Raw genomic sequence first — 14285 nt, forward strand, 5'->3', positions numbered from 1 at the left:
TCCTCGCTCGCTCACCTTCTTGACGAGGATGGTGAGCCCCTGGTATTTGAAGGGTTTGGAGAACTCGATGTACTGAGCGCGCTCGTTGTTGATGGTGAGCGGGGCGACGATCATGTCGGCAAGGCCTCCCAGCAGCTCCCCCATCATCCCGTTCCACTCCTTCTTGTTGCTGTTGTTCACCTGCGGGAGGGAGGGAGGGCGGAGCTCTGTTAATGAAGGTTTGAGTTCCTTTTACATCGTTCATTCATGACCTCACTGCAGCAGGTTAAAGGGTTAAATATCTGCAAACCCACATCAGCTGCAACAAACACTGTGAGGTGTGCTCAGCAGCTCCAGCCTGATCACATTATTGATTACTGATGAGCCAATCCGCTGGGAGGAGCACAGCGAATCCCTGATTGGCAGGTTTGAAGTTTCTGGCTTTAAATAATAAAGGAGGATCAGATTTGTCTGAAGCGGCTGCATTTTTAAAGGCTGAGCTCAGATTGAATAAAACATGAAGGAGAACAAGATGCTTTCATGTGATCGACTAAACAGGAAACATCATCCTTCAGGAGCTGGGTATACGTGGAACATAAAGCAGATTTCAGGCGTGAATAATCTGTGAAGAGACGAGAGAGGAGGAAGAGGAGGGGGGAGGAAGGGGGGGATCCAGAGCACAGAGGAGGCGATGAAGGAGAGCGAGCAGCAGAGAGAGAGATGAATAAATGTCTCTCGTCTCCGGCAAGGTCGGAGTCAGGGACGGAGCGGTGGTCGCCATGGCAACAAGCCTGGGCGACGAGCTGCCGATGGGGATGAATCGGTAAGCAGGTCAGAGAGAGCGAGATGGCGATGACATCATCAGGCCGCAGATAACCACACGTAAGCAGAGACCGTCCGTTTACTTTTGAGAATGAACTGTAATCACATTACTCCAGCTCACTGATGACACAGCCAATCAGAGCCAAGAACAACATCCACACACAGAAATTCTCCTCAACGCGCCACTACTACTCCACAGACTGTATATGAAAGATGGCCAGAGCCTCCGCTGTCGCCATGTTGTTTTTTAGTTTCCAGAAGGGACCATATTTGGATGAGAGGGTGGAGCTTATGCTGTCAGCTGACCATCACCTACACCTGCTAAATCACAGCCTGCTGGGACAGCTCACCTCAGCAGCCATGTTACTGTTGCCACGTAAACAGAACAGCTGTTTGTAACTAAGCTGTTTTGGTGCGTGACGTCGCTCCTGCGAACATCAGCCTGCAGCTGGATGGAAATTTGTTTTAATGTGTTTCAGTATCTAATGTAACCTCCGACCTGCAAACGTGCTGGCACAGATCACACGTCCTTCATCGCCTTCATCATCGTCAGTCTGCTCACCTGAGCTCCACGCCTCAGATCCACCTGAGGGACGGAGCACAGTCAGCTGCAAAGAGCCTGACCGTCATCCCTCACAGGATTACAGGATCAGGATACTCTGATTACAGCAGAGAGCTGAACTTTCCCCTGGAAGTTATTCAGGCTGATGTGACACACACAAATATTCAAACAGGTGTACAGGTACACTCACAGACTGTATGTAAAAGATGGATGTAGCCTTTTTGTTTAAAATGTTATTTTTAATGTGTTTTTATATCCTGGAGCTGGCCAGCAGGGGGCGCCTCTTCTGGTTATGAATACAAGTCTGTGAGACAAGGAGCTTCCTGCTCGGCTGATCTGAGCTCAGTGAGCCGAAGTCGCTGCTCTCAGGTCTGAATGTTCAATTTGGAGATGATGTCATCAGAGTGAGGAAGGAGGAGGAAGCATCGAGGGCGGGGCTACACACTGAGTCTATGAATGTGCAGTGTGCTCAGTCTCTCTGTCAGACCCCCCGTCATCGTCACATCGAGCTCCAAAAAGACGGAAACACTAAACAATTAAGTTGTCCATCTTTGATATACAGTCTTTCATGTAAAGCAGAAGGACAACACGTCCAAACAGGAGGACGTTCGTCATCTCCAAAACCAGAACAGCAGTCGGACCTGCTGCAGTGACAGCGAACAGAGTCATGTGACACTTACTCGCTCCTGCGTGCCAAACTTCCCATCAGCCACCAGGTGAACCTCATAGGTGAAGTTCATACTCATGGCCAGCTTGATGAGCAGGTCGATGCAGAAACCATAGCAACACTGCGGGACGATGGGCTGACCTGGACACATAAACACAGCCTCATTTCAGTCATTCAACTTTATATATACGGTGCACAAACACACGCACAGAAAACGGGACAAATCGGGTCTGGGAGGATGGCGTGTTAGCGTACCTGGTATGGTCCCGTTGGGTCCAGTACAGATCACCTTCTTGATCAGGACTCCATTGACGGTGTACTCCTCTTTACACGTCCCGTCGCTTTTCGTTGGCTTCACGTAAACAAATGGCTCCTGATGAATCGTCACGATCTGAGCACACAAACAGCGAACACTCAGAGACGTGGACTGATCCAAACGATCTGGGAGACGCTGACGCTCGTCATCGTGGCATAAATGTTATTACAGCCCACCCATCCAAGCCGTAGTTCATCGTTTGTACAAACCTCAGTTGTGACGGCTTAAAGGTCCACAAAGCTCATTCAGTTTTACATATTTGAATGTAGACATTCGACAGGTCTTAGTCATGTTGCAAAAACACATCTATAAAAGGTTTAACTGTGCCCTGCAACTTGTGCTTCCTCTGATACTATTCTGTGTTTAATTCTAGTGTTTCCTGAAAACTTGCCATAGTTTCTTTTGAAATCTTTGGTTAAACCCAGACTTTATTTGTAATACGTTTCTATAAGAGGAGTGATTTATTTTAAATTTCTATCAATAATATTTGTTTTCTAAATATGTTATTTAGAAACCAAATATTTTTTCTGATGGAACAGGAATACCCTCATTTTCTAAGCGCCTACAAGAAATAAATGTTTGACGACGTAACTGTGATCATGCTCCATAACAGTGGTGCAGTTTGAAATCTGACTGACAGGTTGTTTGAAGTTTTATTGGCATAGGAAGTGATATGTTAACTGAGGCACACCTCAATGTGTGCCCAGGTCTTTAGATAACCTTTTCAAACTCCAAACTTAAATACAACCCTGAAATATCCGTGTAGGTTGTTAGTCATACAGCCCACATGTATATATACAATGGAAATACAGAGGACCAAATACAGAGCCTTGGCCTACTCCACATTTTACATCAATAGAAAATGTAAACATTCACAGGACAGAAAATGAAATGTAACAGATTAAAAAGGCATTTTTCATGCTGTGGCTTGGCTTAACATCTGACCTGATTCATGAAGAACACAACAACAAACCACAACTCATCATTATCTGCAGAGCTCATGTCTTCAAAAACGTCCAACATAAAAAGTTGCAAAGGGAGCGGCATCACATTTCTGAGACGATGAACCGAACAGACGCGTCGAGCTGCGGTTTTACCTTCAGTCTGGTCGACATCTGGTATCCGACTGGCTTCTCCGTCTCTCCTCCAGGCCAAATGATTTTCCTCTGAGGGTTCATCACAACCTGAAGGGCACACAGAAACACACGGTGAGCACTCAGGTTGTGATGTTGTTGCACGCAGGTCTCACTGTGACAGGCTGACTAAATGACAGCATCAATACTGCATCTATGCATTCATATTTAAAGAGGCAGGAGGCCTGGATGCTCGCTCGCTACACCATGTTTCTCTCAGCAGCTCGGCTCTGACTGGCGTCGTACCTGTCACCGAACTAAACATTCATCTCATTTAATCAATAGTGAACTACTGCAGCGACTGTAGCTGCAGCACTCACTGATTCATGCGAGATTTATACTGTCACAGGCTTATTCCTCCTCCTTGGATCTTTATTTGGAACTAAACACTGTTTATTTGTGTGATATTTTGAGTATCACCACCCTCACCGAGAGACGTCGGTGAGGGTGGTGTATGGGGACAGAGAGACGTCAGTGAGGTTGGTGTATGGGGACAAAGAGACGTCGGTGAGGGTGGTGTATGGGGACAGAGAGACGTCGGTGAGGGTGGTGTATGGGGACAGAGGCTGATGGATGAGCTTGGCAGGAGGAGTCTCTGTGGACTATGATGTTTGCAGATGACACTGTGATCTGCAGTGAGAGGCTTGATGGGTGGAGGTGTGAGGGTGAGGGAGACAGGTGGACAGGTGGACATATAGGGAGCAGAGGTAGTGGTCAACCCTTCACAGACAGGTAAAGAAGAGAGTGGAGGCAGGGTGGAGTAGGTGGAGACGAGTGTCAGGGGTGATTGTGACAGGAGAGCAGCACGAGCAAAGGGGAAGTTTGACTGGATGGTAATGAGAGCTGCTGTGACGTATGACGTCAGTGACACTGACGGTGTATACACAGGTGCAGCAGATGTGTTAGCAGCTGTAAAGACAGGTGTAGCAGCTGGTGCAGCAGGTGTAGCAGGTGTACTCTACCTGTGTTCCGTTAAAGACTCCAACCTGGACGAGGCGACCTGGTTTCTGCTGGTAGTTCAGGATGCTGTAGGTGGCGAAGCGCCGGTCGCCGTCGTCGTTAAACTCGATACGTCCTGTCAGGCCGTCGGGGTACTTTGATGACATCAGCACCCTGCGGAGCCAATCAGTGCACAGAAGAATCAGAGCTCCTTTATTTTCACGTTTGGTGGTGACATCATCGTGTTGATGCGTAAACAAATCAGGTATGTAAGCAGAGGTGGGTAGTAACGAGTTACATTTACTTGAGTAAGTTTTTGAAAAAAAGTACTTTTAAAGTACCTTTTTGCACGATACTTTTTACTTTTACTTGAGTACATTTATGAAGAAGAAACGGTACTTTTACTCTGCTACATTTGCAAAATTCGACTCGTTACTTTTAAAAAAACAATTAGTTTAACACAGCGGTCTCCAACCTTTTTTGCGCCACGGACCGGTTTATGCCCAACAATATTTTCATGGACCGGCCTTTAAGGTGTCGTGGATAAATACAACTAAATAAAACTAGTACTGGTACCGAAAAAAGAAAATTTATTCATAATGTTAGGTTTTGTATTGTTGATTGTCATTTATGCTTAGAAATATTTAACCATATATGCTTAGAGGTGTATAATCAATTGTGTAGTGATAGTCTGCAAACTTTGTGTGCATTAGAGAGCACTCTGGGAGCACGAGAGAGGTCGTACCTTGTCTTATTGTTTTATGGTAGGATTAACGTAGCTACGTCTGTTCTAGTCTAAGTGCTTTAAATGCTGGACTTCCTCACCGTTTTATCTAGGGTGAGGGGGAGGCTACCCTCTTCCTGACCAAGGATGTTTGCTTTTGTGCTTTCATGTTATAGGACCCTTTGATCAGCAGTAACACACACACACACACACACACACACACACACGGTACTCTTTGTTTGTATGTAGACATCATAGGTTAATGAACCTATGCATATTCATGTAGCCTCAATAAAACAACAGTGTTACGGGAGAACGAACGAGAGCAACTGGGGTCAAGCGAAGGAACGGCGTCTGTCCGGTTCTCTCCCGTGCACGAGAAACATGAAGAACTTTGCCTACTTCGTGTCTTGCTTGCTGTGTGATTATATTGTCTTCAACGTTCCAGCGAATAGGTTCAAGCTACAAACCTATTACATAACACACGTGAAAAGACCCAGGAAAACCGTGTTATCGTTTTTATCGTTAACTAACTAACGCTGAAAACCGATAAAAACTTTGAAAACTATACATTTCACACCTGAGCCTCAACTCTCACGGCCCGGTACCAAACGACTCACGGACCGGTACCGATCCGAGGCCCGGGGATTTGGGACCGCTGGTTTAACACATTAGATAACATGCCGCCAGTGGAGTTTCCGGTAACTTTTTTACCAATGAGATGTGGCCATGCAGTCACATGACCAGTTTGAAACCGTGGCGGGCAGAGCGGCCCAAGCGTTTCAACGTAGCGGACACACGGAAAGAAGAAACATGAAAACATGGCAGAGTCTACGCTAGAGCTGAAGAGGATAAACAGCATTTTCCTCACATACAAAGAATGTTTCGCTTAAAAGCAGCACAAATGAACAGCTCTGTCTTCAGTGAGAGCCAAAACAACAACTTTTCAGCGTGAAACAACTCAGCTGTGTAACCTGAGGAAACGGTAAGTTTTCTCTAAATATCTTTTAGCTGTGGTTAGCTGGATGTCAGTCTTATGTGTCGAGCTCGAGCTGCGAGTCATGTTTTCGGCGCTACATTGTAGAGAGACAAGTTTGTGTGTTTTGTGCAGCTTCAGCTGTCCTGTTAACTGCTCGCTGGTTAGCTAGCGCGAGCTATAAGCTAACAGCTAGCCTGGCGCTAGAGTTTCACGCACATGTAAACAGCTCGTCTCTACTGCTTTAACTGTTAAAACAGAAGCAACACTGCGGCTGACAGGGTTTATTATGTGAAACAGCAGCTTGTTTAATTTAAACAGTCTGCATTAAGCTGGGCAGACACTGCGATTTTTTTTAGTCACGTTATTCAGCTCCTGCTCAAACTGTACAATTAAATCGCAGAGGTTAGAAGTTCATAGGTCACGATGCAGGTCTCACACTATACGGCCTGATGCTCTGATGCGACCTGAGTGATCAAACTGTGCGTCCATAACATGAAGCTTATCATACAAAATCTGTCCCTCGCTCTCCCTCTCTGTCTTACACACACACACACACACACACCATCAACTTTGCTAAATTACTAATGAAAAACATTGACCAGACAGCTGTGATTGAGCAGCAAAGTCCATCCAACTCTTTTCATGGTTGTTGTAGTCGGGATAATTTTGTGAGGTCACATTGAAAAGCTGCCACCCAGGCAAAAGAAAAATAGAAAAGTATATTGTTCTAATAATATACTATCACGTTATTACAATATACAGAATTATCACGTTCGTACATTATAAATATTATATAGGCTACATCGCAGCTCCAGTCACGCTTCCATCACCGTCTTTCTCGTCTTTCCCCAGAGTAACAGCCAAACAGGAGGATCTGTTGGCGAGCACTGCTCAGCCTTACACGCATTCTTATTTTAAACTTAATCTGGAATTTATTGCAAACTGTTTGTGCGGGACATGAAAGACAGGATTTTGTTTTTCTACAAGAGTTAGTAAAAACATCTCCAGTGTGATTGAATCTTCTTGCCAAACATCTGCAGCTTGGCAGTGTATACAGCACTATAATGACCAGAGATCAGAGGTGTGGATCTGTTGCATGGCGTTCCTCACATCAAGAAGCTGTCGATCAAAGTCAATACAGCTCTTCCTGCATCTGGAGCTTGTGAAGGACGTCTCAGTCACGCAGGACTCCTGTTCACTGCTGAACAGTCACAGCTTCACAGAAAGAACCTTGAGAGCAAACTGCTGCTGAAGCTGAACCATCACCTCACTGAGTGAAGAAAGGGCACATTTTTGCTGAATATGCAGAAACAGATGCACACCCATACAACTTATGGTAAACTGAGCTGCCTTGTATGAACATATGTTGAAGCTGCCTCGTTCTGTTGTCTCTGAGGCTGCTGTGCCATTTGGAGCAACAATGAATATAAAGTTCACAGCATATCTAGTCAGTGGAAATTGTTTGCACTGTTTATATATTTATATTATTTACTGCAGGTATTGGTGAAAAAAGCTTTATGTTGTGGAAAAACTGAAACCTGGAAATTAGAATCATTGTGCCTTATTTTGATGTTTTTACATATATTCCTGTTGAAAATACTAAGATTTGTATATTTATTTATTTTTGTTTGTCTGATAGCATTTATTTATAAAATAAATCTGACATTTCAAACAGTTACTCGCTACTTGAGTAGTCTTTTCACCAAGTACTTTTTTACTCTTACTCGAGTAACTTTTTTGACGACTACTTTTCACTTTTACTTGAGTAATAATATTTTAAAGTAATGCTACTCTTACTTGAGTACAATTTTTGGATACTCGACCCACCTCTGTATGTTAAGTTGAGGCGACACCAGGTCACATCAGCTGCAACATAAACAATCCTGATTCAGAGCGACTGATTGGGTCACACAGAGAGGAGGAGACACTTATTATCCCAGTTATGTCAGACTTGAAGATGAATCCAGATCAGATCAGCGCCTCCCTCTTATTCTCACTTTTGTGTTCAGCAGTCCGCTCTGAGATAATCCAACCTAAACGGGCTAAAGTGGGACACGCACAGCGTCACGTAGCATTTGCATCAAACAAGGTGGAGGAACGGCAGCGAGAGACCCACGAGAAAAACAAGCACATCTCCTAAGTGTAGTGCACCATGCCTCCTAATGACCAACCACAGAATCTTTGACCTGCAGCCGTGGGTGGTACTAACCGTTTAAAGAGTGGCCCGGTCCTCCAGATGTTGGTGTTTCCCACGCAGCCCCGTGGAGGTTCAGTGATGTTCTCCTTCTCAAACAGCTCCTGCAGAGACTGCGCCACCACGGCCACGGCGTCCGCGATGTGCGCCGACTCGTTCTTACCGTTAATCAGCTGGAGGCCCAGCAGGCCTGTGCCCACACACACGCACACACAGCAGGAAGTTAAACAGGCTGCAGACTCAAAGCTGCCCTCATTCACACACACATGTTAATTAAACACTCGCACACACTTTCATTCAGCTGATGTAATTACACAGTGCATCAGTGTAATTCAAACACACACTCGGGGCTTCAGGCGTCAGGTCAGTGTTCATCACGACCAAACTGCATGCTGGGAGTTCACTCTGACAATCACAGCGTTTGTCTCAGCAGAAAAGCCTCACTGAGACGTCATGAAGAGTGTGTGGTGTTTTCCTTCAGCGCAAACTCGTCATGCTGCGTAAAGTGTCTGCATCTGTCTCCAAGCTGGGCCAAAACGGGTGGCTAACAGTGCTAGCATCCCCCAAAATCTACTGGTAATAGCTAACGAACAGTGTTAGCATCTCGCAAATGAACTATAGCTAACCATCAAGTTAGTTACTAAACTTTTTTTATAATGCCTTACTAAAAACCTTTGGCTAAAATGGAATTGCTAACTAATATTGTTGGGAACTTACATTACGCTAACATTAACAAACTGTTATTTTTTTGAAATGCTATGCTAACAATTAGCTGAAATTTCAAAACATTTGGCAGGAAAGCTAATACATCATAATTTCAACTTTTCATGTGAAACAAGTTTCAAATAATGAGCCAAATGTGTGAGAACATAATCTGTGTTATTCCTGAGACTACTCTGCTTCAGGTCTGTATATATTCTCACTTATTATAAACACATCCTCTAAGTACGATGCATACTTGAGGGACCTTGGTAGACTTCCTGAAGCTGGCCAATCAAAAAAAGAGAACGTTTTTTAGCACACGAGCCTTAAACAGACAACTTATTGCAGATAGATGATGACCTGAGGGCCAGCGGCTGCTCTAGTGCAACATAAAAGCAGAGCTGGAGCTGAGCCGATGAAGCTGTTTCTAATGATAACGAGCACTGACGGCAGCAACACAATTAGGAAGCCCGACACGTCCGCCTTTCTTCCATAAACAAAGCTAAAGGGGAAGCGTGCCTGTGCCGCCGCTGCCTGCAGACCGATGCAGCTGCACAAACATTTCCCTCATAGTGCAACAGGAGCCCGTGAAGAAAAACACCAACAAAATCCAGAACGTCGCAGTGCTGCTCCACACGTTTCTTTTCAGGGGATCGTTTCAGGAGGGTGGACACAATAATGCAAACACCTGTACCATCTGATATAAAGCAGGCCTGCAGATGCTCTCGCTGGTATTACGGATGCGCTGAGATTTGAGTTACAGCTGATCACATTATTCTGCCCAATCCTGTGTAGGCCCCACCCACAGAAGAGTTTAGGATGAAGGTTATAATCTACCTCGCTGTTACATGCAGCTGATTTGTGTTTTATCTAGCCCAGGCTCGCTGCAGCGGCCAAGTTTGATCCGTGACTGAGCCTGTACGCTAACATGGACACGGCTGCTGTTTGGGGCTAAAACCACTAACACTGTTTTACAGCTCGAGCATTTCCACTCATGCTTCTGTCACACAAATTATACGATATTGTTTCAGGAAAATCTCCTCCTCAAGTAATAACGTGAAAGGAAAATATTGCAGATCTGAGATTTTCTACTAAGAGGAAGTCAGGCTGCTGCAACATTTAGTTTTCTCATTAAGGCTAAAAAGCTTCAAGCTGTTTGTTTCAGAGATATGACCTCTGACTGTTTCTGGTGGAAAGCAGAAACGATCTAGCATCTCTGCTGAGCTGAAACGGTCCACCCAGAAAAGAAACCCCCACCCTCGTGCAGCAGAGACAAACCCACTGTGGATCGTTTCAGAGTGCGGTTTCGCTGCACTTTCAAGGCAAGGATGGATCGTTTTTCTGACACATCAGCGACTCGGAGGACGCGATGTCAAGAAAAAGCCACGCATCGTCTCTTAAGAGTGCAGGGGCCGGCCGGTGAGGATGTCTGTAGAAACAAAAAGCCATGGCAACAGAGCGGGGAGCCGATTACCCAGCAGCCAGAGGGGAACGCCACGACCAGGACCAGGACGCCACGTTAACTACAGCATCATGTCAGGGACAAAACTCCAACATGTGCACTTATTTAATGTTCATTAGGTGAACTCAGAGCAATATTAGAACACGAGCACCTGTCTGCTGGCCTTCATCTGCTTGTTCCTTTCACTTCATCGTATAGTTCGAGCTGTCAGATTTTCATTCCCTGATTATACTGATAATACCACACAATGGATCTAACAGCTTCATTTTATTTACTTTAACTTAGCCGACTAATAATGACAAATGCTAATTCAAATAAATGAACGAAACGAGCAGCAGAGACAGGAGAACGTATCCTCGGCTTTTTCTTTCCAACATTCAGCAACTCTGATTTATTCATTTATCAGATTTTCATTAATATAATCATTGAAATGTTAAATTCATGTCAAGTTGACCTGTTGACCTCTGTGCTATGACAGTGAATAGCTTCATCTTTTCTATTGTGTGCAATAAAACCTGCAATCGCCTGACCTCTTCCCGATGAGTTCCTGCTCTTTTACATCCATTCTGTGCGTTAAAAGGGCGTCCGCATACTTTTGAAGTACGAAGATAAACGTGTGAACTGGCTGACTGAGTAATTAGCTGAATAAACCCCGCCCCTGGCTCCACGTTGCCATGGGCGTGGCCTCTATTGGCCACTTGCAAAGGGCAAAGCATCAAGCAGGTAACAGGAAGCAAGGGCGGCATCTTACCAGTGTTTGATTGGACACACGTCACGGTTACCGCAGCAACATTAGCAGTTTATTACCCCCCCCCCCCCCCCACACCTGAATCATTAAGCCCGCCCCTCCCACCCCTGTTTAGCAGCATGTTATTGTTACTGTGAGAATGGGCAGACGGGCGGGCGGGCGGACGACACACACTATAGAAATGAAACAAACAAAAAGATGTTAGACACATTTAAAGCCACACAGTTACAATGAGCCCGGAGAGGAGGGAGCGGTTAAGAACCTTTAAACACGCCTCCACGCTCGCCATGTTTAAACATTCAACCGGCACTCCGAAGAAACCAGAGAGAGAGAAAACACACCAGGACACTGAGAAGCTAACAGACTGATGAAGAGTAGCTTCCTTCATCTGAGACCTACTAGAAACAGTGCCAGACACAGAGAGAGAGAGCTGTGCTTCCATCCAACCGTTTTAACATCGGATCGAATGATGACGCTGAGAGCTCGCTGACTCCCGACCTGCCTGCACCGCTCTGTGGACCGACACTTTTACACTAGAGGACGTGACGTTAGAGGACACAAGCCTCAAAGCGCTCTAACGCTCCTCTAACGGGACGCTGTCAAAGTTCCCCGAGCCTCTTCTGTCTCCGAACATCTCCAACCGAGTCTCAGGCAGTGCCTGTCGTTCTGGCTGCTTTCTGAGGAGATGTTTCCTGTCTCTGAACTCAAACCCGGCCGAGCTCTTAAAGCTACGTAGAACCTCTCTGTTTGGTTTCATCTTTCAGCAGCCCAACACCCTCGCAACCGCTGCCCAACATCAGAGCAGCCGTCGACGATGTGAGCGTCCCCACTGCAGGACCTCGGGACAGCCTTTATGGACGATGAAGAGGACCGGGATGCTGCTGATGTTGATGATGATATGTTGATTATGGAAGCGTCAATCGATTAGACACTTGGACCTGGAGAAGGACACGTCCCTTAGAGTGTCCTGTGGGAACAGCGCTTCAGGAGTATGGGGTGTTTGGTTTTTAGAGGTCTTTCGAATTTCGAGGTGTTGTTTCTCGGTATGTATTATTGTAGGGTCTATCGCTGTATGAATAAAATTTACTTGAATTTAAAATTGAATTGCATAACCAAGTGGCTGAAAGATTTTACTTTGGAGGTCTCAGAATCTCGTCTCTGCTTTTTACAGATGATGTGGTTCTGTTGGGTCATCAGGTGGTGGATTCACAGCCGAGTGTCAAACTGTGGGAATGAGAATCATTGCCTCCAAGTCTGAGGCCATTGTCCTCAGCTGGAAAAGGGTGGAGTAAGAGGCGAGTTACTGCCCCAAGCACCTCGGGTCTTGTTCATGAGTTGGCTGTAAAAGCAAAACTGTCGATTGTCGAATGAGCTCGAATGGCAGGCCTCCCCCTTACAGACAGGGTGAGGAGTGCCATCGTTCGAGGGGGGCTCAGAGTAGAGCCAATGTTCCTCCACATTGAAAGGAGGCAGCTGAGGTGGTTCGGGTATCTAACAAGGATGCCTCCGTTCACATGGGCATTACCCACGGGGAGGAGGCCCACTGGAGAGACTCCATCTCTGGGCTGGCCCAAGAACACCTTGCCCCGTGATCCCAGACAAGCAGAAGAAAATGGATGGAAGGATCTAGTTGTTAACTGATGATGTGATCTGATCCTGATCCTATATGATGGTGTAGTGGGTGTAGTGAACTTTTATTGAGAAGTTGGACCGTGTTTAACTGTCAGAGGTCTGATTTTTCGTGAACTGAAGCAGCATTTGGTATTTGGTTAAATATGTCCGACTGATGATGACAGGAACAAAGAAAGAGCAGTTTGATCTATTTCCTCTCTGCAGGTGACAGGTGACTGCTTTCTTGTGAATTTTCCTTCTGTTCGAGCTTTGCTGTCAGTTGGATGGAAGAAGAGCTGCAGACAGACAGAGAGGAAGAAAGGAGGAAGAGCAGGTGAGAGACGGACGTACCGTCTGGAGCTTCACTCAGAGCTTTGCCGGTCATCTCCCGCTCTCCAACCAGCCAGACGTAACCGGAGCCGGTCATGTTGAGCTGCCGGGCGGCTTTGTACACGAGCGCAGCTTCGTCTTCACTGCAAACACACAAACACACAGCAGGTAAGCACTCACCTGTGGCTGACACAAACAGACCAAAGAACCAGTCATCAATCACCTGGCAACACTCTGGAAAGCAACATATCAAACACGCCTGTGGACGCACAGTCTGACTTCTTCTGTTCGAGCTCCAAACGTCTCTTTAAAGACCTGATGAAGGTTTGGCTGATTTCACCTCAGTGCAGTCAGTTTTTCTGCACCACAGCACCAGAAACACTGCAGCTCAGTACATCGACTGACCACCACTTTCACAGCATTCCCGAGGACATAATAAGAGCTCCAGGGTCTCCGTGGTTGGTTCTTCCCAGCGGCAAGACAAAGAGGAAACGTAAACGTTTTCCAGTTTTTGTGTTTTTATCTGTTGTACAGTGTCCTTGGGTGCTTTGAAAGGCGCTATTTTTAAATAAAATGTATTATTATTATTATTATTATTATTATTATTATTATTATTAAACAAAGGAGGCAAAAGCGTGGCTGCAGGGCGGGCCCACTAGCACGGCTAAAGAAACAGCCATTTAAGCTACCGCCTCTGAGTATTTTCCTCTCCAACGTCAGGTCCATAACCAACAACTACCCAGGACACCGGGTGTTTAAGCTGCTGCCGTCTGGCAGGAGGTTCAGGCTGCTGAGGTCCCGAACAACCAGACTCAAGGACAGTTTTTACAACAGGACAACAGCCCTGATCAATGCTAACAGCTGACCTGACACTTCTTCTTCTTTTTTTATTACTAAGTTAATATACTGTGTTGTGTTGTTTGTGTTGCGTTGTGATGTGTCGTATCGTGTCGTGTTGTGTTATATGTAGTGCCGACGTAGGACAGTTTTCCAATTTCATTGTACTACTGTACTATGTATGACTGTGCAATGACAATAAAGAGTTATCTTATCTAATCTTATCTTATCTTAGCACCTCATGATGAGCTGAAGCTCGGGCCGTGGCCTTCAGACTTTG

The 14285-nt window shown here is 45.7% G+C and overlaps 1 protein-coding gene across 7 annotated transcripts in view; it reads right to left on the reverse strand.

The window, feature by feature from the left end:
* Window positions 1-14285, reverse strand: part of grin1b (glutamate receptor, ionotropic, N-methyl D-aspartate 1b) — a 73443-nt gene that overhangs the window by 33270 nt on the left and 25888 nt on the right. For all 7 annotated transcript variants that reach the window (XR_003273971.2, XR_003273972.2, XR_003273970.2 and 4 more), the window contains 7 exons: window positions 13190-13311; window positions 8331-8505; window positions 4442-4592; window positions 3444-3530; window positions 2286-2421; window positions 2044-2171; window positions 16-180 (listed from right to left, as the gene is read on the reverse strand). Coding sequence is in view for 4 of the 7 variants with exons in the window: in XM_080308980.1 (XP_080165106.1) it covers window positions 16-180; window positions 2044-2171; window positions 2286-2421; window positions 3444-3530; window positions 4442-4592; window positions 8331-8505; window positions 13190-13311 (964 nt within the window). In the remaining 3 variants the exon portion in view is untranslated. The remainder of the gene's footprint in view (window positions 1-15; window positions 181-2043; window positions 2172-2285; window positions 2422-3443; window positions 3531-4441; window positions 4593-8330; window positions 8506-13189; window positions 13312-14285) is intronic.

This window comes from Astatotilapia calliptera, chromosome 12 (assembly GCF_964374335.1).
Source record: "Astatotilapia calliptera chromosome 12, fAstCal68.1, whole genome shotgun sequence".
Taxonomy (NCBI): domain Eukaryota; kingdom Metazoa; phylum Chordata; class Actinopteri; order Cichliformes; family Cichlidae; genus Astatotilapia; species Astatotilapia calliptera.